The following is a 25000-nucleotide window of genomic DNA, read 5'->3' as shown; positions in this document are numbered from 1 at the left end:
GTAAATGTTTAATGCCAGAGACCCCCAGGAGAGAAGATTTGAAGATTCTAAATGATTAAAACATAGCAGATGTACAAACTCGCTGTGAGCTTGCAGATGTGCTATTTTCGAATAGACAACACTAAAATCTAAACCGATGTTCCCCGGGTTTTAATGGGGATTTCCAACATGTTGAAAGGAACACATACTGTACACACACACATGCAGAATGTGTAAGGCAGTGTGGGTCACATGCTGAGCATTTAGGACACAACAGAGGAAGTGTATTTTTAACACTTAAACTGGTGTGACGACGACCCTGCAACACATCCAAGTGTTTACTCGTGGCTTTGGTAAAAGGATGGGATTTTCTGTGTGTGTGTGCGTGCGTGCGTGCGTGCGTGTGTGTGTGTGTATGTGTGTGTGTGCACGTGACTGCATGCCATGCATTCGTGTACTGTACACCAGCACGCAAGTGTGTTGTGTGTGTAGGGCTGTCACGATTATGACATTTTACATGACGATTAATTTTCCCTCAAATAATTGCGATTAACGATTTAATTGTGTTTTTGTCGTTGACAATTACATTTCTGTTTGGCTTGTAGGCTTTGAAGTTGCACATGGCAGATATGACTCATAACCTTAAATATACAATGAAATTACTGACATATTTGACAACTTTATACTTAAAAAAGAACATTGATAGTGGAAATAGCCGATCTACAAGCTCACAACGCGTCGCGATGCGACGCGTTGTGAGCTTGTAGATCTGCTATTTCCACTATTTTTGACTTTCTTAAAAATATATGAACATTTTTCAACATGGAAACGATTATGACGATTATGAAAAATAATCACGATTATGTCCAAAAATCACGATTAGACGATTATGTAATAATTGTGACAGCCCTATGTGTGTGTGGCTGTACCGAGATAAAGATTGTGCTAAGGAGGGAAACAGGGACGTACGTACGCGGTGGGAAGAGATTATATGTGAGGGAGGAGTGAATAGCCGCGATGCATACGGCATCGTATGGTGGTGTCGCGTTGCGAAAATAGCTGACCTACAAGCTCACAGCGCAATTCGCAATACGACGCACTGTGAGCTTATAGATCAGCAATTATTCCGCACACTTTCCTACGATACAAAACAAAGCTATATAAATCGACCCAAGTAAAAATAGGAGTAACGTATGCAGGGGCTGTGTTTATGAATTCATACTTTATATCGTCAAAGTCGAGCAGAAACCTCTTATCTCCATATTCTAACCTTTTTTACCCATCAATTACCGCCCTATTTGATCATGCGACACACAAGGGCACCAAAAGTAGCAGATCTGCATTTTGAGCTTGTGGATCTGTTACTTTTGCAATTCTTTAATTGGAATCCTAGAAATTAACTATTGAAAAAATAGCAGATATACAAGCTCACAGCGCGGCACCGAGTGCCCCCCAGAAGCAGAATTTGAGTTACAAATATTCGCTTAAAAAATACATCAGCTATATTCAAAGATTTGAGATATCCACTTCTCCCTCACATGCAGTGTTCCTGTATGAACCTCACATTGACTTTGAATGTTTCTCTGTTATAGGCAACTATGGGACACTCACGGCAATAACTAAATAGAGGAAGTGCATGGAGTGGAATGGAACTGGACCCCTGGACTAGGATGAAATTATGTTATAGTTGAAACTTACCTTGATTTATGCTTATTGATTCCCCCATTCCCCCCGCTCTGTATTTTCCCCTAAATAAACACGCCAGTTGGCTTGCATTATCTTACTGTCTTGTGTCTTGGTTTGGGTCAGTCGCCACAGGACATACAAGGTTTCCACCCGACAAAGACCATATCGTCGTATGCTGTCAGTGTGAGCTGATGGATGCGTCGTTCCACCTCCATGTTGGAACCATGGAATGATGTAATACTCTGGAAGGGACTTTTTTTCATCATTTCAGAGTGATATTTTCACAATTCTACTGGGTCCCTTCTCCATGTAGGCTGCTACACACATGTGCATGTACACAAGACCACAATACCATATGCGGATGATATGACTTTCCAATATTTCTGCGTGTGTGTGTGTGTGTGTGTGTGTGTCTGAGCGAGAGTCAGTGAGTGAGTGATGGCCCAGCTTCGGTATATTTAGTTTGACTGTCTTGACAGAGGCAGGGAATATTCATCAAAGATTGATGTCGCTGTTTTGTCTTCCTCTTGCTAGAGAGAGGAAGATGGAGAAATAGATAGAGGTGCAGCCAGAAACAGCAGGAGATTGATCTTTCTCTCTGTGTGCGTGCGTGCACGTGTGTGTGTGTGTGTTTATGTCTGTAGTACCTGAATCCATGCAAGTGTATTGCTCTGAAAGTGTGTGCATCGTGGATTTGACTGTGTGTGTGCGCGTGTGCGTGTGTGTGTGTGTGTGTGTGTGTGTGTGTGTGTCAAGTCTTGCATGCAAGTTGTTTCAGAAAGTGTATATATTTGTGTTGATATCCTTTATTACATGTATGTACTATATGCTTGTATGACTGTACACATACTGTATTTGTATGTCTGTCTATGTATGAGTTGAATATTTACTTCTGTGTGTGTGTGTGTGTGTGTGTGTGTGTGTGTGTGTGTGTGTGTGTGTGTGTGTGTGTGTGTGTGTGTGTGTGTGTGTGTGTGTGTGTGTGTGCATTCACGTGTGTGTGTGTGTGTGTGTGTGTGCGTGTGTGTGTGTGTGTGTGTGTGTGTGTGTGTGTGTGTGTGTGTGTGTGTGTGTGTGTGTGTGTGTGTGTGTGTGTGTGTGTGTGTGTGTGTGTGCATTCACGTGCGTGCATGCACGTGCGTGGGCGCGCACAGGTGTGTCTGTCATATCTTTATCTCTCCATTCAGACTTCATGGGTCAATGCCAGTGAAATGGCTCTGTTTGAAAAATAGACAGTTCCTATTGGCTGGCTCGCCATCAGATAAGCCGCCTGATTGGTGGCGGCGTCAGGCAGAATTCTCAAAGCTCTTCATATCGTTGTGAGAAGGATGTGACTGGGCTGTGAGTTGGCTCTGCACTGTCAAATCAAGAGCATTATTTTAACCCTGATTGTTCTGGTCCATTTGTACACAGTCAGTGTTAAAATATCACTCAGGATTTCAACTTTGCGTGAACAGTGGTTCTATAAGATTCCTATAAGACAAGTCTTATGCTTTAGGCTGGGTTAGAAGACTAAATCATCCACAGCTCTCTGATTATGCAAAACTATGGATTATGAAGAAGCAAATTGATGGAAAATCTCTATTCTCATGAAAGATTTCCAAAGCTTCACTGATGTGCTTAAATGTTTATTAATGAGAAGCGTTTGATACATGTTTCTTAAACTAATAGTGTGTTTATTTTTCCTTGTCTCCTTGCATGCCTGTGTGTGTGTGCTCCTGTTTGTGCATGCGTGCGTGCGCGTGTGTGTGTGTGTGTTTGTACTCGCGTGTGCATGCATGTAGCGGTGTGGACAGGATCCAGCTGCTCCGAAGGGAATACCAGCAGGCCAGGAGAGAGGGAATGGCGCCGCCTTATGAAGAATTGGACCCGCGACGCAGAGGACCTGAGAATGACACACACAGAGTAAGGAAGGCACGCACACACACACGCACACACGCACACGCACACGCGCACGCGCACACACACACACTCGGGCAAAGACAAAGCAGCCAGTGACTCACATAATAAGCATTGCTATTTGTCCTGTTTTGTCAGTGCAGTAATTGGCACTGCGCCCACTGTATCAGTCAGGCAGTGTCACAGTAGCTACAGTGTGGTTGCTAACTTGCTGGCAGTAAATACCTCGGTACTAGAGGTTAACGGAGGATTTCACTAGCCACTGATGGCTGGCTTGAATTGTACAGCTAACGTAAATTTAATTGAGAATAGCATATATATATATATATATATTTTTTTTACCTCTTATATTAGCCACATTTTGATATTATGCCGATGTATTCCGCCCTACACATTTTCGTGTTGACTGCTGTTGTGTCCTATTGACCTGCCTGCCATTGAGGAGCTCCAGCTCGGCCAAACCAGATGCTCCGCCTAGGATTCTAACCCCTAGACTCACGCGAGCGCTCTAGGATGCCATTTTGTGATTGGTCAGTCAGGTTTCTTTTGAATATCTTATTGGGGCTTTTTCTGCCTTTATTGATAGATTACAGTATACTGACAGGAAATGGAGAGAGAGAGATGGGGAGTGACATCTCCATATTTAAGATTTAAGATGTTTTTTTCATAAATTAATTAGCATACAGTGTCAGACAAAAATATCAAACTGGAGCAGATCGACAAGCTTGATTTTGGAATTTGAATCCTGAAAGGTAAACAGTTTGGGACACCAGGCACAGGCTGGTTTACAATATTCTGCTCACTCTGTGAGGGCCTTAAGGGAGACGTAATAGCAGAAGACCTTAGCTTGTTTTAAAGTTTAGAGCAGATTGTCTCCGTCTGGTTTCATCAGTAGTCTGTAATCTGTGTCAGAACAGACTGTGTTATTAGACATGGGATTTATGGTTCTTTGAAGTGAGCCGGATCTCTGGGATCCGTTCCTTTCAAAGAGCCGTTCAAAAGACTGGCTCATTTTAGATACTAGTTACGGTACTATAGTTACTTTCTAGATTTTGATTATAATTACAAATTACTTAAACCCTATATATATTTCGGCCATATATACATTTCTGCCATTTGAAAATAGATGATCTACATGCTCACAATGCGTCGCGTTGCAACGCATTGTGAGCTTGTAGATATGCTATTTTCAAATGATTTTTCTACATTTTATTCATTAGAAAACTTGTGAAATGGGACATTCTGCATAATGAGTACTTTCTACTATTGGTACTGTAAGTACTGTACATTTTGATACCAGTACTTTTGTAGTCACACTTTTACTCAATGTACATTTTGAATTCCAAACTTCTACTTGTGGCAGAGTATTTTTACATTGCAGTATTGATATTTTTAAAGAATGTGAGTACTTTTTCCACCACTGTTCATTTAGAAAGGAACTGCTCCCTAGCGCGAACCGGAATCCATCGTTCATTTCAAAGAGCCGTTCAAAAGACTCGATTCGTTCGCGAACGTCCCACGTCTATGTGTTATTCTCTACGGAGGTTTCATCTTTGTTTCCCCCGCAAACAGCTAGACGTCTGTGTTGATCTGTGTCAAGATCCAAAGGTGTGTGTGTGTGTGTGTGTGTGTGTGTGTGTGTGTGTGTGTGTGTGTGTGTGTGTGTGTGTGTGTGTGTGTGTGTGTGTGTGTGTGTGTGTGTGTGTGTGAGTGTGTGTGTGTGCACACATAGGCATAGATCGCATTTTGTTATTTAGCAGGAAAGAAATCACAGCGATCGCAATGTGTTTAACCTATTAAAACCTGGAATTATTAAAGAAAATAGCAGATATACAAGCTCACAGCGCGGCTCCGAGTGCCGCGCTGCGAGCTTGCAGATCTGCTTTTTTTATCGTGAAAATGTGTGCAAATCTTTGAATATATATTTTTTAATTTGAAAATTTGTAACTCAAATATTTGCTTCTGGCTGGGGGTCCCTGATACATACTATTTTGAGACGGCCAAATTACATATAATTCTAGGAGGTCCTTGACATGAAAAGTTTGAGAACCACAGACGTAGAAACATGTGTTTTGTCAAAAAACCTTGGAAGGATTTATAAGACATGTATAGATTCGGGTCAAAAATATTCAAAGACGGCAGAGGCAGTTTTCAGGATTTTTCAAAAATAGCAGATATACAAGCTCGCAGCGCGGCACTCGGTGCCGCGCTGTGAGCTTGTATATCTGCTATTTTTTATAGTTAAAGCATAAAATAAAGTAATAATGCGTAATAATGCGTTCCTGATCTTAATGGGTTTAATTGTGCATGATTGTGTGTGTGTGTGTGTGTGGTTCATTATTCCCTGCTATCAGCTCCGTGAGTGTTCGCCCGTGTTTTTATTGGATCCGCAGCTGCTTTATCAAAGGCTTTCATCTGACGACCACGAGATGCCCTTTGATTTGTAATGTTTCCCTGTAGACAGGGAGCTGATAGGTTGTGACACCATCCACCTTTTGACTGAGTATCAGATGCAGAAGGAAGGTTTTATACTCCTGTACTGTAGCCGTTTTTCAACGAAGAAATAAATCATAATTATTATTATTATGCTCACAGATCTGTCTTATTTCACCTCCTGCGCATGAGGCAGCCTCCTTAAGCTCTATAGCAACTGAGCTACCCAGACACAAAACCCTGCCGAGACTTGTCGTATTATTGGACCTCTGAAACATATTGTACAGTATACACAGTAGGGATGGGACGATATGAAAATGTCATATCACGATTTATTGTGACAAAATAAATCGCGATTTACGATATTATTACGATATTCAAAATCCATTATCCTGGGGCGGAACATTTGCCAAAAAAACAGCAGATCTACAAGCTCACAACGCGTCGCAACGCGACGCGTTTTGTGCTTGTAGATCCGCTATTTTTTGGCAAAGACATTTGATAGAGAGAGAAAAAAGACTGTATGAAGTACAGGTATGTATATTATAAGTACCTTTTACCAATTATAGAGGGTTTAAGTGGTACCGGATATGCAGCTCGGCAAATACTTTGTGAATTGATCCCAATGCATGGCGGAGGACAATATCACGATAAATGAAATCTCCACAATACGATTATCGTGAGTGTTTTTTTATCACGATAAACGATAATACTGTGTATCGTCCCATCCCTAATGCACAGTTTATAAAATGGACCCCTTTAGGTCCATTTGTACACTTTCAGAATTCAGTTAACACTCAGGATTTCAGGAGAAACCCGTCATGCTCACAGCCCCCCAAAAAGCCTGCTAGTCATTCTGATGGTCTGGCTAACACCAAAAAGATGGAATGAGCTACTGTACTGTAAATCTCCCTCATCTGAGAGAGAAGAATGTATTTATTATGGCAGAATGAGCAGTTTATTAAACAGCCCTTTCCTCTCTGTCCATTCAGAAGTGCAGCCAAAGTCATCTCAGTTCAGCGCCTGTATACCCTGTCCACTGCCAACAACGCATCTACAAGTCATTTGGTCCCTGCCCAGCCCGGGGGCAATCTCGTTTCCCCCCCGCGATCAATAGTCATACATTCACCCTTGCCTGCAAATGAGAAAAGTTTCTTGTTGTTTACCAAGCAGGGAGAGCAATTAGCATGCTTCAGAGGTGGAAATTAAGTTTGGTAGGGTACGAGAAAAAAAAAACAAGAGCGGTAGCAATCGCCATGGTGCCTAACGAGCCCACCTCGTTAAGGATGATGCATTTATTAATTAGAACGGTGGTGATTATTTATCCCTGTTGGTTTCTGTGGGTGTAGAGGAGGAGGAGGGGTGATTATGGGTGAGTGCCGACAGGAGAGCTAATTCAATTTCACTTTTATTAGTTTGTTTGTTCCGCCTATAGAAGGAGTCCTTCCGTAGCATGTTTTAATGTCCATATGCAACTCTGGACACACAGCGTTTGTTAAGTGAGAAAGAGCAAGGGAGAGAGAGAGGCAGATACAGAGAGAGAATGTGAGAGGAATTGAGAGGAAGAGAGAGTGATAACGATAGAATCAGAAAGTGACAGAAAAAGAAATTGAGGGAGAGAGTTTTGAGGAAGTTTGGTAAGAGTGCATGTGGGCACGCGTGTGTGTACGTGCGTGTACATGCGCTTGCGTTGTTTGTTTGACACATTTCAGCCACAATACAGGGTTTGTGCTTGGTCTCGGTGGCTCCATTACCATCCCATTGATTCATGGTTATGGGTCAGCCGTCGATGCTAACAAAATACGCTTTTGCCTGGAAACAATTATCAAGCTACAAAAGGCACTCTGCAACTTTTGCCTCTGTGTGAGTGTATGCACACACCTGTGTGTGTGTGTGTGTGTGTGTGTGTGTGTGTGTGTGTGTGTGTGTGTGTGTGTGTGTGTGTGTGTGTGTGTGTGTGTGTGTGTGTGTGTGTGTGTGTGTGTGTGTGTGTGTGTGTGTGTTTGTGTGTGTGTGTGTGTGTGAGAGAGAGAGAGAGAGTGTACACACATGTGTGTTGTGTAGAACAACAACTTATATATTTCCCCCCAAGGCAAGAGAATTTATATTGCGCATGCACGCACGCACACACACACACACACACACACACACACACACACACACACACACACACACACCACACACACACACACCTGATGGGAGCCTTTGGTTATTGCCTACGCCTACAATCTGCCCTCATGTTAAATGGATTTAATTTCAAAGATAAACATCTATCAGCTGACTTTTTTTTTTCAGTGTGCTATAGCCTACTGAAGTTGCAGATATTTCTGTTAATTTACAGTTGCAGTCATGTATGTGGCTGGAGGCGTTTCTCATTGTGGGACAGCTCGGGGGACCCCCACCTCAATGACTGTATGTCATTGTAAGCTGGGCCATGCTGCTGCCACACACTGCTATGTATTAAAGTATGTGTGACTACCTCTTTAAACATGTATGCAGTAAAGGATTCTGCTGAGCGTGCATACTATTTGTTACTGCTGCCTTGCTTCATCAACAGCAGTTACACGCGCGCACACACACACACACACGCACACGCACACGCACACGCACACGCACACGCACACGCACACACACACACACACACACACACACACACACACACACACACACACACACAGACACACACACACACACACACACACGCACACACACACACACACACATACGCAAGCCCCCAGAACCCCAGTTTGAACATTGAAGCAGCCTTCACCTTGTGGTCAAACTTAGGAGTGCAGTTAAACGCTACGCGTGCAATCCGTGCATATGCTAATGCTGCTACTGCGTACCCTAGTGCGCCTGCCCGGTGCTCAGCACTTCCGCAAATTGCATTGAAATTAATAGCTGGGGGCGGGGCAGTCCACCCTCTATCATATATTACCTCTATGGAATGGCGTGTATCAAAACACCGCCTGGGTTAAGATCAGACGTGCCAGCGGAAGCTTGTGATTGGCTAAAGAGCCAAAAAAAGAGCGCTCCGCTGTGTTCACTTGGACCGCACGGAGGTGCAGAAAGTCGGGGGGGGGGGGGGGGGGGGCGAAGATTTACTATTCTGACTCACTGGATTACATCTTCTGGCGGCACTGAGTTGGCTCATGCAACCTAAAACGTCTAAAACATGTGAGAACCACCGGTATTGTAATTGTATAGCAGACGTCAAGTCCACATAACCAGCACTGACAGCGGGATGAAATCGGTTCAACACTTTTCAATGACTGATGTTCTTCCACAACATGGTGTCCCAATTCCCAACGATGAAACATCCTGAAACAAAGGACTTGTGGGAGGTATCCCCAAAGCACTACAAATGTACTCCCTTCAAATGCATTGAAATATGGCTCTATCAAAGGGGGTACAGTCGGCGGATAAATGACTGTCCCCCATCGCGTTTCCTCGCGGTTCCCCTGACAGGTGCGTTCATTAATTCATTTTACAAGACGGATGACACACTCCCTTCCATTCTACTTATCGCACGTTGTTAAACTCCTCTCCCCTGTTAGAGGGAAACGTGAAAACGTTTGAGCACCACTGACTTAGAAACATAGGTTTTTCAAAAAACCTTAGAAGGATTAGAAATATTCAAAGACTTGCACAAGTTTTCACGATTTTTCAAAAATAGCAGATTTACAAGCTCACAGCGCGGCACCGAGTGCCGCGCTGTGAGCTTGTATATCTGCTATTTTTCAATAGTTAAAGCAAAAAATAATTGAAGTGAATCCTTGCACCCAGGGCCCAGAATTTGGTGCGACACCCCTGGACGCTCCTCCTTGGGGGAGCGAGGGTCAGTGGAGCACACGCTGCACAGAAGTAAAGACAGACAACGGAAGTGGTTCTCAACCTGTGGGTCGGAGGGGGGGTTCCCCATATGAGAGTAAAGTGACAATTTAAGGACTTTTAAGACCAAAAAAGAAAGAAGGGAATGAAATGAAATGGGGGGAAAAGACCATTACTTCATCAAAATTAATCAACAAACCATACTATAAAAACGGGTCAAACATTGGTCTTATTGCAAAATAAAATAAATAATATAAGAGGCAAAAGTTGTGAAAATAGCCGATCTATAAGCTCACAACGCCTCATGAGGCATTGTAGTTGTAGATCTGCTATTTTCACAATATATTCGTCTTCTGTGGAACCGAGTCAAACTAAATGAAATGCCTCAACTCCTACAATTCCAAGTTGTGCTTGTCGGGTTGGGGGGTTCCCTGTTCAAATGTGATGGTTTTGGGTGGTCCCCAGTTCAAATGTGATTATTTTGGGGGGGTCGCGGCCTGGAAAGGTTGAGAACCACTGTTCTAGTTCTGGATTGATCAGTGTACGGTAACTTGTCAACGTGTATTCTCTGCTCCATGCTCCATCCTTCCATCCTTGTGTCCCCCCTGTTGTTAACATTCTCTCTCCTGGTCCCCCCACCTTCCCCCTTGTCCCAGTCCTCTCCTCACCACGTGCCCTCCGTGTTTCGCTATTTTTAACTTTTCTTTTTCTCCTAATGTTCTCACAAACCTCTTATCCTCTCTCTCCTTTACACTCTCTCTCTCTCTCTCTCTCTCTCTCTCTCTCTCTCTCTCTGTTCCTCTCTTTCACTCCCTCTCTCCATAACTTCCTGACTTTAAAAGCTCCCCTTTGAGGATTATGTGGAACAAAGCAAAGGTAAGATGCCAGAGAATGAGAATCAGAGAGGGGGAGGAAGGGGGGAACGGAGAGGAAGATAAGAAGAGAGGAGGGAAATCGGGAAAAAGAGAGAGAGAAACAGATGAAAAGAGACTGTTAGATGAGCAGAGGATCGAGGGAAGACACACGCACGCACGCACGCACGCACACACACACACACACACACACACACACACACACACACACACACACACACACACACACACACACACACACACACACACACACACACACACACACAGCTCTGATCTTTTCTGAAAGGGGTTCACTGCAGACTATAAACGGGGAGCAACATGTAAATATTCCATGGCTGATACACTGCTGCCTCTTTTGTTTAAAAGCCCTCTTTGAGGATCTGTAAATCCCCGGTGCCTAACCTTTTATATATAAAGCTACATGGATTTATATATATTTATATACTGTATCTATCTATGGATATAAACAATGCAGAGGCTCTTCTACTGTATATCGTCACTGTCGGGCAGAAACCTCGTATCTCCAGGTTTAAAATGTGTACGTTTTTTCGCCAAGTAAAGCCCTGCTTCATCATACAAGGCCGTCGCACAAAACTAGTGAAAACAGCAGATCTACAAGCACACAACGCCTCGCGGTGCGAGGCGTTGTGTGCTTGTAGATCGGCTGTTTTCACGTGTTTAGTAAATTTTTTAAATGATAAATACAAAACGAACGCTTTTGGACTTACAAGGTTTCCACCCGGCAACGACGATATGCTCTCTTTGGTTGTTATCAATTGCTCTGCTCTTTAAAGCCTCCACTTTGCTCACTTCAGTAGTGTTGGCCAACGACTTTTCCGCTGTTGTTTTTAAAATGTGAATTAGTTTGCAAGTGTCCGCTCTAATGGAAAAAGGTATTGATCAGGCCACGTAGGGCAAATCAATGAAAAAGAAAACAACAACCACTGTCGCAACAGTTCCAGGTCTGGCACCCGACACACTCACAGCAAGAAGGCTTCAAGATCTCAAAGCAAATGTTCCAATATCAATTTTCTCCTAAGCCAGTGGGTCACCACCAAAACGTGTGTCGCTGTGAGACTCTCCTCTGACAGGGTCACTGACGGGAACAGTTCCGCCGGAGAGAAAAGTTATTTTATAACTTTGGCTTCTTTGGTTTTGGTCTCCGTGCCAGAGATCTGTTATTGCAATATTGTTAATGCAATACGGTTGGAGGAAGTGGACTTTTTTAGACCCTGGTGTCAATTATAACATAATAACAACATACTGCCTGAAGCCCAATAAGGTCAAGCAGGGATTCCTTATTAGCTAAGCTGTAAATATTTGGTCTCTCGCATATGCTTTACAGCTTTAAAAGGGTCCATTTGATTACTTTTTTCTCCTTTAGACCTTGTTATGTCCGACTCTAAGTAACTCTTGGAGTTACAAATGGTTAAATTAACCGAGGAGGACTTTACATTTCTTGCCGGAAAGGAGGTAGCTTTTAGAAGAGGTGCTTGACGAGAGTGAGAGGAGTTTGTTGCAGTTTAGATTCCAGTCCTGTGACTTAAGCTGAACACGGAGTGGTGAAGCTTCAGAGCGATCAGCTATGTCCTAAAACGGGCAGGTTGATGTTCCTGGAACGTCACCTTCTCCTTGGGCAGGGCGGTGAACTCTTCACCCCCGACCACTGCTCTGTGACTCTTCCACAATATGGCTGGGAGACTCGATGTGCTTGAATGTCCGTCTATATCAGGGGAATACACAGGGGTGTCACACCAAATTCTGGGCCCTGGGTACCCATTTAGACTGGGAACGCGTTATTATACATTATTTTGTGCTTTAACTATTGAAAAATAGCAGATATAGATCTGCTATTTTAGAAAAATCATGAAAAAGTCTGCTCTCATTTCAATCCTTCTAAGGTTTTTTGAAAAACCTATGTTTCTATGTCAGTGGTGCTCAAACTTTTTCATGTGAAGGCCCCCAAAATGATATGTATTTGGCCACGGACCCCCATCTCAAAATATTTAGTTCCATGGACCCCCAGAAGCAAAATTTTAATTAAACATATTCGCTTAAAAAATACATATATTCAAAATTTGCACACATTTTGACAACTTTTCAAAAATAGCAGATCTGCAAGCTCGCAGCGCGGCACTCGGTGCCGCGCTGTGAGCTTGTATATCTGCTATTTTTCACTAGCTAAAGTATAAAATAATTAAGGCCCCTCCACCTTGGGTGCCCACTTCTCCCCCCTTGTGACGCCCCTGGGAATACGCAACATAATAACATTATAGCCATAATGTGTTCTAATGTGATAATCCCATGCCCGGATATAAGAAAAAAATGTAATCATGTGGAACTCAGGATCCACACGATGTGGACCTCGGGACTTGATGTGGCCAGCTGGTGACATCAGTCATCAGTCAGTGTGACCCCAAATTTGGGCAAGGTTTCCTTTCCAATTGACTTCCATTTTCAGTTAAAGGACAACGTAATCACTTTTCGTCATACAGTATAACTGGTTCACAATAAAATAGCAAAAAGGAAAAAAAAATCTACTGGGTGTCTCCTGGGAGGGCTGTGGGCAGCTCAGAAACCCGATTACCTGTGACATCATTGTTAAGGCTTTTTTTTTCTAAACAAGATTTAATATTTTGATTTGTATTACCGTGAGAACAATGGCTTCCATTATAGCATGGTAACTTTTCAGGAATAGAAAGCCTGACGTTTCTATTAGCTTGGATTCTCCATCGATGATGTCACTGGTAGACAGGTTTCTGAACGGCCCTATTTTTTTTTTCCTTTTTTTTTGAAAAGTGGTGAAGTCGTCTAAGTTTGAATATTTCAAAAGGTGTCAAATATTTTAAAAAATTAGTGGAGATACGTTTGTGTCCCGCTGGCTGTGTGCACAAGACATTTGGCACTGATCCTTCCCCAGCAATTTGAAAGATTATCTCCTGCCACACAGACAGAGACACAGAGACTGTCTGTCACCCCCTTATAGACGACTAGACCAGGGTTTCCCAAAGTGGGTGCCGTGATGCCAGTCCAGGGGTGCCTCAGAATAATTGTATAATATTTGGAATTCATCAGTATCACTTCACAATGTTAAGGCCTGATTTGCACTGTAGTCGATGAGTTCTCTTTCCATCTATGGCCAACTCTCTTCACCAAAAATAGCCGATCTACAAACTGTGCTTGTAGATCGGCTATTTTTGGTGAACCTTCCCCCCAGAATAGGGATACTGGGGTTCAAGTGGTTAAACATCAACTATAACGTTATTTTCAGTCAGTTCTCACTGTGACATAGCCTACCGTATCTCAGGTGGAAAGATGTGCACATTTACATTGCGTAATATGATACAAGATTCGAAAAATTAACAGTGTAATTCAGGGGTGCCGTGGATTAAAAAAGTTATTTACAGGAGGTGCCCTAAGTCAAAAAAGTTTGAAAACCCCTGGGTTAGACTCCTGCAGAGCCCTGTTGTAAACGGTACATGGGTTGTAGTATGCCCCATAGCCAGTTGCATGTTCGTGCTGTGTGACTGTAAATAAACAACGCCCTTGGTTTATTAAACTAATTGACCAACCAGAAGCGTATTATTTTAAAAATGATAATCAGAGGAGGCATTCAGCGCCTGAATTGCTCTGTTTAGACCCTCGTAAGCTCAGTCAGCCGTTGTTTATCTTTGGTTCATATTCCCTAAAGCCATCGTAGTTCTAAGAACGTCTTTGTTCCATTGTGAGAGTTGGGACAAAGATGCTATAGTGCTAATAGTTTTTTTTTTGGGGGGGGGGGGGGGGTGCATAGGGCTGGGCTACCAAAGCACTGTAGGCTTTGAAGCCTGACTACACCCAAAGCAGTGGCAACAGCTTGCTTAGAGGTTTGTCACCTTTTACCCAGTGGATCCATTAGCAAACACTGCTCTCATTCAGATAATGGCGGCCCGCTTATCTGAACTAGTTATAGACAGATTAGAAAACCAACATGTATAAATAAACCCTTTGACTCTTTTTTCCCCCATTGGTGGTCTAGAGACTTATTGGAACCCCAATGGGTCAGAGGTTACACCTTCAGGTGGAGCCCCCCGGCACGAAGTCTATTAACACAACACAAATATTATTGTTGTATTATTTGTGTCCAGTATCCCGTGGCAAGAGACTCCCCAGGTTATTACCCCTGATAGTGTGTCTATTTCAGAAGGGCCCAGCTTGACTGATCAAATCTTTCTGGTGACGCCATTTAGCCGGCGCCGCCTGCTCACCATTTGCTCGCCTGCTGGCTTGCAGTCAAACAAAGCATCCACTTCAAAATGCTGCTCACCACCTACAGTACAAGGAACTCGACAACCATGCATAGACACCAACCTTTCCAATGAGTGGACAGGTTGTCTAGTGAATGGGTCAGCTACTGTAACTGTAATTGTAATGTAAATCTTGGGGGTAAGTCCCCCCCCTGGACATACTGGTGTCATGTCCAGGGGGTGTACTTGTACATCAAGCTGCTTCACGCTACAGAAACAGGAGATGGGCTCCTGCCCTATGGGCCTCATGGCTCGGCAAGGCTTACTTACACTTGCAATTCCCCAGAATTGCACTTTTCTAGTTATTGGTGTGCTATAGGCAACACTGTTACTACTACTAGGTCAGAGAATCTTTTGCCAGCAAAGTGAACCTGCTTTTTGTTAACATAAAAGTAAAGCTTTTGGTCATGCTTCACTTCACAATATATAATATACTGTAAATGCTAAGTCGGAATTCATTTCCCAGTGGATTCCTCATGACTTGCGTCAGTGCAACCACACTTGCAATTTCACAGGATTGCACGTTTCTAGTTATTATTTACTGCCCACAGTTGTTGCATTTAGAAATATTTCCTAGAACTGCTCTCGACTGTGATGCAACCAATCCACCGTGTGTTTGGGAGGAATGCTCTAGTATACTCATCAAGTCATCTACTACGTCAGTGTACCACAAGGAATGCACTGTCCCATGCAGGGCTATGGTGGTTTGGAGTAGTTGAGCTAATGAATTGGATTAGATGGGTTGTAGGTCACTTTGCTGGTCAGCACTCTGACACAAACAAAGGGGCTGTATTCTCATGACTGGGCTGTATGCACAGCAGTTATCGGAAAGATCTTGGGCTCCTTCCTCGCTATCTTTACAGTTACCAATGATACTGACAAAGGCTCTGTTCCATATTGGTCAAACAGTCGGGGTGCTGATATTGTGCAAGTTGGCGCAGTCTTGCTGCACCAGTGGTTCTCAACGTGTCCTTGTGGCGGTTCCAAATGGCCCCTTAACTCTGACAGTGTACAAATGGAACCAAATGGCCAATTGATTTACGAGAAAACACACTCAAAGAATACAGAACATAAAGATTGGAGGTTTCCGTCTGACAGATGTATACCATCTGGGATGAGTGCGATAGCCTGGTGGAAGCTACTATGGCGTAATGGCCCCATTTACACTGGCAGCCAAATCCAGCCTGAATCAGATCTGTGCCACATCCAGATTGTAATCCGATTTGTTTGAATGAGTCTAAATACAGACAGGTCACATAGGCCCTAAATCCAGCCTGAATCAGATCTGTGTTGCATCCAGATTGGAATCTGATTTGTTCCATGTGACTATGTGACCATTTAAACCAATCGGATTCATTATGTCAACACAAACCTGCAGGTCTGAACAGGGTCTACATACAGTACTGTTGTTTTGGACCTGAGATGAATGACCCGGCAGAGCAGAGTTGATGAGCGGTGTTGCAGTGTGGAGAACTGGGGGGGTCAGCGGGGTCGTGTTCAACTCCATCCCTCTGTCTGGAGTCTAGACCATTGCTGTTGTGTGTGAAGAAGTGCCTCATCATTTTAGAAATGAGGCTATGGTAACTTATTTATTGCCACCCCCATACTCCTCTGAACGCTGTTGTTTTCATACGCCGTCGCTTAACAATTTGTCCCGGAAAGGACGGTTCGTTCACAAGGTAGAGACAGAATGAACTTATTCAATGTTCCAGAGAGGTCACATTGGTTGTTCATTGGATGTTCCCTCATTAATTGAGTGACCGGCCAGGCCGTATCTGTATAGAACATGTGTTATGTACTGTAGAAGGTTTCTGTTGATCTATTCTTTCTCTCTCTGTGTGTGTGTGTGTGTGTGTGTGTGTGTGTGTGTGTGTGTGTGTGTGTGTGTGTGTGTGTGTGTGTGTGTGTGTGTGTGTGTGTGTGTGTGTGTGTGTGTGTGTGTGTGTGTGTGTGTGTGTGTGTGTGTGTGTGTGTGTGTGTGTGAGAGAGAGAGAGAGTTGAGCTTCCAGAGGCATTAGTTATTAAAGTGTCTTGTCTGGCCGTGATTCTATTCACTATGCTAATACAGAGAGACAAACATATTGAGGTCATGGGGTCACATGGAGCTGTGTGTGTGCTTGCTTGCGTGCGTGTGCGTGCGTGTGTGCCTGTCTGTCTAGCTGTCTGAGAAAAAAGCAGTCTTGTAATACGAGGAGACAAACATAATGATCTTGTGTTATGATACCTGACAGTGGACTGTACATGAATGAACATGTATGCAAATGAGTTCTCTGTGTGTTTATGTGTCTCCCACCTGCCTCTCCGCCCCACATACCTCTCTCTCTCTCTCTCTCTCTCTCTCTCTCTCTCTCTCTCTCTCTCTCTCTCTCTCTCTCTCTCTCTCTCTCTCTCTCTCTCTCTCTCTCTCTCTCTCTCTCTCTCTCTCTCTCCCTCTCCAATTACCCTCACCTGTTTTGTCTGGCTAATGCAGTCAGACAAAACTCATTTCAATCAGACAGTCAGACAGAGTAATCTTGTTATTATATATGTTGCACACGCACACACACACACATGCACACGCACGCATGCACACACACACACACACACACACACACACACACACGCGCGCACACACACACACAGGCACATACACCACAGCACAGAAAGGAATGCTCAATTATGTACGTGGCACGTACACAGTATACACACACACACACACAAGTACATCATCCCACTGTGTCTATGAAGACATTGATGAGAACGCAGTGTTTGTGCCGGCAGCCTGGTAATCAAACAGACCTCCATTAGCCTGGTAACCAAACAGACCTCCATTAGCCTGGTAACCAAACAGACCTCCATTAGCCTGGGCCTGTGACTGTGCCTTAGATCTTCTCTACCAAGTTCAAGTCCGCTATAGCTGATGTCATGATGGAACTGACGTCAGCCCCCTTCCCGACCGCGTTGCTTCAGTGTATGGGAAGTCTGCTGTATCGGTCCAAGTTCTGGTGGCAGGTTAAAACTGCTGCTGATTAGCTTTAGCAATCTGTGTTTTGCTTAACGGTTAACCCATTAAGACCGGGAAAGCCATTGTTGTTAAACCTTTAAAACCGTGAAAAGCCTCTGTGTCATTTTAGATGTTGCTATGTATATAGCAACAGGATTTATTAACAAAAGAAAATGTTGCTTAGGATTTAGAAGTCGCCATGGCCTCATGTCTAAATGAGTGTACAAATGGACTCTCTGTACACTACACTCTTCTGAGTTATATTTATACTAAGCCTTTTACTGTGACCTGATTAGCTATGGCAGGATCATGGGCATCATGAATGAATTAATTAAATCTGCTGAATCTCAGAGATGTCTAAATAACAGCATTGTGAGCTTGTAGATAACTTGTGTATTTTTGTGTGGAAGTTGGAATTCACTGTCAGACGGAATTCACTGTCAGACGCCTCCCTTTCTATCCACTCCTCACTTAAACATAACCCCGGGCTTTCTTTCTGAGAAAGCGAGCCTGGGATCCCGAGGTTATGACTTCACAAAGGATATTGTATAATTTCCTGTTGATGATGGTTCAGTCCCATGCAGTGTCACCAGTATGTCCGGTCCCTAGTCAAGGACACATGTGTAGCCCTGTGTCTCTATAGAGCCCTCTTTATGCTCACTGCACTGGTGTCTGTGGAACTAAGTCCATTTACTTAATAACTGTACTTACAATGTTGAGTTATTTTACTTTACTTGGGTATTTCCAGTTTTCAGTACTTTTACTTCTAGTCCACTACATCTCAGATCCAAATATTATTGTACTTTTACTCCACTACAATTATTTGAAAACCTGAGTTACTAGTTACTTTGCAGATATAAGTGAGTAGTATATTATAAAACATACATTCTTTAGCCCTATATTTTATACCTGGGCTATTTTCAAACATTTTGCACTTTACTTTTGGTTCTCTTAAGTATAGTTTGATGCCAATACTTTCTTACTTTTACTCAAGTGCATTTTGAATTCCAGGAATTTTACTTTCTAGAGCGTATTATACAGAGTATTTCTATACTGCAGTATTGACACTTTTACTTGAGTAAAATATTTGAGTACTTTTTCCACCACTGGTCTGTACTCTAATCTGTGTGTCCATTTGTCAATTTTTCTCTTCGTAAATCCACGCCCTACTTGATCATGCTACAGCGTCACACAAAAGCATCAAAAGTAGCAGATCAGCAAGATCGAAGCACAACGCATTTTGATCTTGTCGATCCTGAAAGGTAACAGTTTTGGACATACAGTATATACAGTACAGTAGTACAGTATCACTGACAGAGATAATATGCCTAGTGGCCTTTGTAGAGTGTGTGTATAACTAGTAAGACGCCTCAGGGCGACAATGTCTTGGCCATCTTGACAGTGATATATATCGGACCAGTTATGGAGACCCCTGGTACCCATGTATGGAGATCCATGGAGATATGCTGTTAGACCCCAAACATGCTTACTCAGTTATTCATTATGTGAAAATCCTATGACGTCTATCACATCTGACATCATACATACAATCCCTTTTATGCCCATACATGGAGATCTCTGTCCATATATGGGCATTCCCATATCACGCGGCAGTGCTTGACAGCTCTTTGGCATGGGATCAACTTTCGCTTTGGCATGGGATCAACTTAGAATCTTGAAGGATGTCAGAACAGGTCATTGAGTCTGTGAGGTCAGATGTAGAATTTTCATACAGTCATTGCTAATTTATACCATTCTGATGTCACAGTGATGTGGACGTCAGGGATCTCCATGACTCCATCCCCTGACATCACAGTGACATCAGAGCATGTCAGAGCAGCAAACCCATAGACCGTAAAACGGACAAGCTATGACATTTCTCATGGTAAACTGCGACCTTCGGTTGCAATAATATGCACAAACATATTATGTGCATTTGTATGCACATCTGTATTGTACATCCCTGCATTTATGAGTGTGTGTACGCGTGTTTGTGTGTGTGTGTGTGTGTGTGTGTGTGTGTGTGTGTGTGTGTGTGTGTGTGTGTGCGTGTGCGTGTGCGTGTGCGTGTGCGTGCATGCATGTGTGCATGCATGTGCAGTATGTATGTCAAAAATCAAGAATCAATAGGGTTTATTATTATTTGTCACTAGGTTTCTGCCCGACAGCGACGATATGTAGATCTGTGCATTTGTATGTCTGTGTGCATGTACTGTATGTGTGCATGTGCATTTATGCACGTGTGGGTGCTTGCGTGCGCGTGTGTCTGTGTCTCTCGTGGGTGTGTGTTTATGGCGGTGCTTCCTCTTGGTTCAAGGTTCCAGTGTGGAACGCTCTGTGAAGTGGCTCCAGTATTCTCTCTCTAACCTTGTCACTGTTTCTGTCCCCTGATAGATAATCCATTGTGTGATTCACCACACAATAGGATTTGGGAAAAACCCAGCCAGCTATTCCCATAAACCTGCTTTATTTTTAACCAACAGTCCCTTTCCAACCTTAGCTAGCGGCGTACCGCAGCGTTGCCCAGGTTGTGTGTCAGTTTATGATGTCAGTCACCTGCAACTTAAAGTATGAAAGTATATTGACCCATTAAGACGAAATGCCTTCCAAATCAGTAGGTCTCACACTTTTGACAAAAAAAGAAGCTATTTTTGAAAAGCCAACACAAACATCTAAAATGACACAGACGCTTTCCTGGTTTGCATGGTATAAAACATTTCAAAAAGCTTCTCACGGCCGGCCCTAAATAGTAACTGCTATTTCCAACTGCTATGGCGTCAGGGTGTGATTGAGACAAACAGATTCAACTTCATTATGAGATGTATTGTACAGTACAGTATGCAATGCAAAGTAAGTCAAAATGGCTAAACCACAGTGTATAGTGATTCACACAGTTTACTGTACACAGTGCATCAGGCACTTGAGAAAAGCTTTGACAATATCTTCAGTTCTTTGGTCATACTTTTCATTTCACATGATCGTTTATGAAATATCTAGATTAGAAACGCATTTTGTGTGTGAGGGCATGTGCATGTGCGTCGGTGAGAGAGTGCTGGAGTGTTTGTACATGCGTGTGCATGCATTGTGTGTCAGCCAATGCAGTCCATGACTCACAGATACTCCAGACAGTGTATCCATACTGAAGGAAGTAGTAGAACATAACTCAGAGCCATTGAACACAATATCTCTGTCTACTGAGGGCGGGGCAATTCATGATCTACTAATTGTGCAACAAAGCACACAATCTAAGCTTCGGGTTTGTTTCCCTTGCCTGCTACTTGTTATGAAGTCAATGAGAGAAGCTTTTATTGTGTTGCAATGTGGCTGACAACTCAAAATGCTGGGCCTGTGCAAGGATATTGGTTTTATCTGCTGCAGACTAGTTGAATAGGTTAGTCAGATTAGGTCGAACAATATATCAAATTGATATTGATAATCTAATATGAAAAAAAGCGTAATATCTATACCATGTTTCTGGGCTGGCTTGAGGCCTGTACGCCACACCCTTCGTTCATTGATTGTATTATAAAAAAATAATTTGATATCGATTTTTTTTCTTGGGTTGTCTCAAGAACGCGATATCTAAGTAACGCCTTTCGAAATGTCTTCAAATTTGGCACAAACATCCACTTGGACTCACCAATGAAGCAATTCAATTTTGGTGGTCAAGAGTCTAGTTCACTGTGACCTTTTATAGGTAGGGTGCAAGGACGTGCAGAGAATGTTAGCGAGGCAGGGACTGACATTTCTAAAAGGGCCTTTTTGTGAAAATACCGAAAATAGCCGACCTCCAAGCTCACAATGCGTCACGTTGCTACGCGTTGTGAGGTCGGCTATTTTCAGTACTTGAAACCACACTGAACTAAGCATCATCAAGACAATACTGATGTTGCATACGGCATGGATTTCTACACAGAGAGGGCAATTCTTTCAACATAAGATTCTGCATTCAAGTTCAGGAGAGTTTGGAAACGGCAATTCTCTTGAATGCTGCCTTCAGGTATGGCATGGAAAGAGGGCATTTGCATTTCTTTCACCATAGTAAAAACCGCATTCATGGTCTGGAGAAGGCACTTTTTACAGACAGGTAAAAGGGCATTATCTCAAGCCCCCTTTGATGTCTATGTGTGCACGTTCCTGCTAGGCTAGGGTGTCTGGGTTAGGAGAATATGTGGCGTTTAAGCCGGACAGATTTGATGAACATTTAAAACGCAAACGTAATACCTAAAGTAACAAAGCAAAACATATACTTGCGGGGTCTTATTGTGTTTGATCCTTTCAACGGATGTACAAGATATTATGCCTCCTGGTGAGGCTGTGTGTGCATTATTTATTCAGGATATGTCTCAGGCTGTATTTTTCATTTTGTCAGTCAAAATGTCAGTCAATCAAAACACATTATTAAATCTTTCAAAATCTTCACTACACTATGTTATGAGTCTGGACCGACCTAAACTGGTTTGCCACCGCAATGCAGTATTTCATTTTTTTATTATCATATATATATATATATTGAAACATATGAAGGAATTGGTGTTTTGGTGGAATTGTCGTATTCCCAAACCCTCTCGCACTAGAGATAATTTTTTTTTCTTTCAGAGCTCCCAATCTTATCTTCATTTAAACCTAACCCCCAAATATATATACTGTATATACTTTGATGAGACCTTTATGTCGAGACCTTTTGTTTCCTGGTCATGCTTCTCTACCCTGCTGTGTACACCATGGACACTTTCTTTACATTGCAATCATTTCAAGGACAACAGAAGGGGACATCGTGTCCATTTCCGCCTGATTGTTACTAATGCTTCATCGAGGGTTCATACCCATCATTTTATAAGCATCTATCTCCCCAACCCCTTGTATCCGCCAGCCATTACAGTTCCAACGCAATATGCCTAATAATCCAAACTGTACCTCCAACAAAAAAAACATCGTAACCGTTGAAATGGCTGCTCTACTTTGGGGCGGTCGGACAGACAGCCAGCCAGCCAGACAGACAGACAGACAGACAAACAGACAGACAGACAGACAGACAGACAGACAGACAGACAGACAGACAGACAGACAGACAGGGATTGAACCCAGTCTCTCCGTCCACAGCAGTGGAGAACCAGAGAACAACCTTGTGGCTGAATGTGGTTCTTTGTCACAACATGGAGAGGGCTGTTTGCAGACAAGATGAAAATGGATTTTCTATTGCTTTTTAATCTCCCCCCCCCCCCCCCCAATTCAGTCTCATTCATATTAATTCATCTTTTTCTCTTTCGTTCTCCATCTACCCCCCTCCACTCCCCCCCACCTCCGACCCCCCCATCCCTTTGCCAAGAAGGACACATTATTATTTTTGTATCGCTGGCTGTCGGGGGCAGAAACCTCTTATCTCCATATTATAGTGTTTTATGTTATTATTCATATACTCGCTCGTACTACAGCATCGCACAGAAGCATCAGAAGTACAGTAGCAGATCCACAAGCTTGAAACGCGAAGCGACACAAGTTTTGGGCTTGGCGATCTGCTACTTTTGAATATGAATCCTGAAAAAAGTAACAGTTTTTTTTGGACATGCGAGTTTTCTACCCAATAAAAAAAAGAAGCGAACCATTAGGGCACTGCAGCGCTCACTTCTTCTTTTATACAACAAAAGCCTTACTCATCAAGTGACCCTGGCAGGAATGGCAGGCCATTAACATGGATGAGCAGTCTGCCTGCCTCCGTCTATTTGAATGGACCAGATCCTCTCCATTCAATGAGTCGATGGCGGTCATGAGGAGATTGGGAACCGGAGATAAAGAATTAATAATGCCGGTAGTGGTGGGAGCGAGAGACAGACAGACAGACAGACAGACAGACAGACAGACAGACAGACAGACAGACAGTCTAAGCAGAGAAAGAAGCAGAGGAAGGCAGATATGGACAGATGGAGAAATGAAGAATGGAAAGAAACATAATTGGACAAAGGGAAACTTTAAGTATTAAATATGGAGAAGGGAGAGCTTGTGTTGTTTCTTTCCCTTTGCTTTGCCTACCAAACCACCAGTCTGCGTTCTTTGTGCCAGCTCTGGGTGATGACTGAGAAATCCATTAGAATACACTGTACCACAACACCGCCAACCTGACTGACTGGCACGCCACACGCACACACACACACACACACACACACACACGCACACACACACACACACACACACACACACACACACACACACACACACACACACACACACACACACACACACACACACGCCCTGCCAAGTGCTAACGCTAAGACTTCGGAACAAGGGAGTTTTTCTCATGGAAAAACACATTGATGCCGTTATAAACCCACAGTTTAGCTCTCTCTCTCTCACACACACACACACACACACACACACACACACACACACACACACACACACACACACAGCTGTGCACGCGACCACAAGCGCGCACACACACACACATACATGGAATAGAATGAAAATGTATTTTTTTAATAGCCCCTCAATTGTGTAATAAAGATTTCTAGGCCGATCGTATTCCCAGCGCTGCTGTTTGTAGGAAAAAAACAAAGAAATCCCCACATTCAATTCATTGTCAGACTTGGAGTTAAATCATATCACACATTTTGACCAATTAAGCAATTTTGGTTGAACATTTGTTACGTCTGGTGCCTCCGGGGAGTTCCAGAGTGAAAATCTAATTTGGCGCAGTGGGCTTTGCACCGCGCTCCCAAACCTCTGCCAGGGCACTGAATGAATGGCATTCTGGGTAATGAAGTCAATGATAATTAAGGATGGATGTCAAGCTAGCTCTTAAGCCAACATTCCAAATTACCTCATATATATATGGCACACACGCACGCACACACACACACACACACACACACACACACACACACACACACACACACACACACACACACACACACACACACACAGAGGCCGATTGCACGTATGCAGCCGTGTGCAGCACGCGAGCGAGCGTCACAATCAGACAGACAGCGTTATTTCCAGTGTGATCATGGAATGAAAGTGCTGTGGTGTGTGAT

At 43.2% G+C, this 25000-nt stretch overlaps 1 protein-coding gene across 3 annotated transcripts in view; it reads left to right on the top strand.

Annotated features, from left to right (window-relative positions):
- Positions 1 to 25000, top strand: part of LOC308308046 (partitioning defective 3 homolog B-like) — a 438220-nt gene that overhangs the window by 314648 nt on the left and 98572 nt on the right. For all 3 annotated transcript variants that reach the window (XM_080753415.1, XM_080753414.1, XM_080753413.1), the window contains one exon: positions 3450 to 3570. In XM_080753415.1, coding sequence (XP_080609541.1) covers positions 3450 to 3570 — 121 coding nt within the window. The remainder of the gene's footprint in view (positions 1 to 3449; positions 3571 to 25000) is intronic.

This window comes from Nannobrachium achirus (assembly GCF_963921795.1).
Source record: "Nannobrachium achirus genome assembly, chromosome: 22".
Taxonomy (NCBI): domain Eukaryota; kingdom Metazoa; phylum Chordata; class Actinopteri; order Myctophiformes; family Myctophidae; genus Nannobrachium; species Nannobrachium achirus.
The sequence above is the reverse complement of the archived record's forward strand: the minus strand, read 5'-3'. Positions and strand labels throughout refer to the sequence as shown.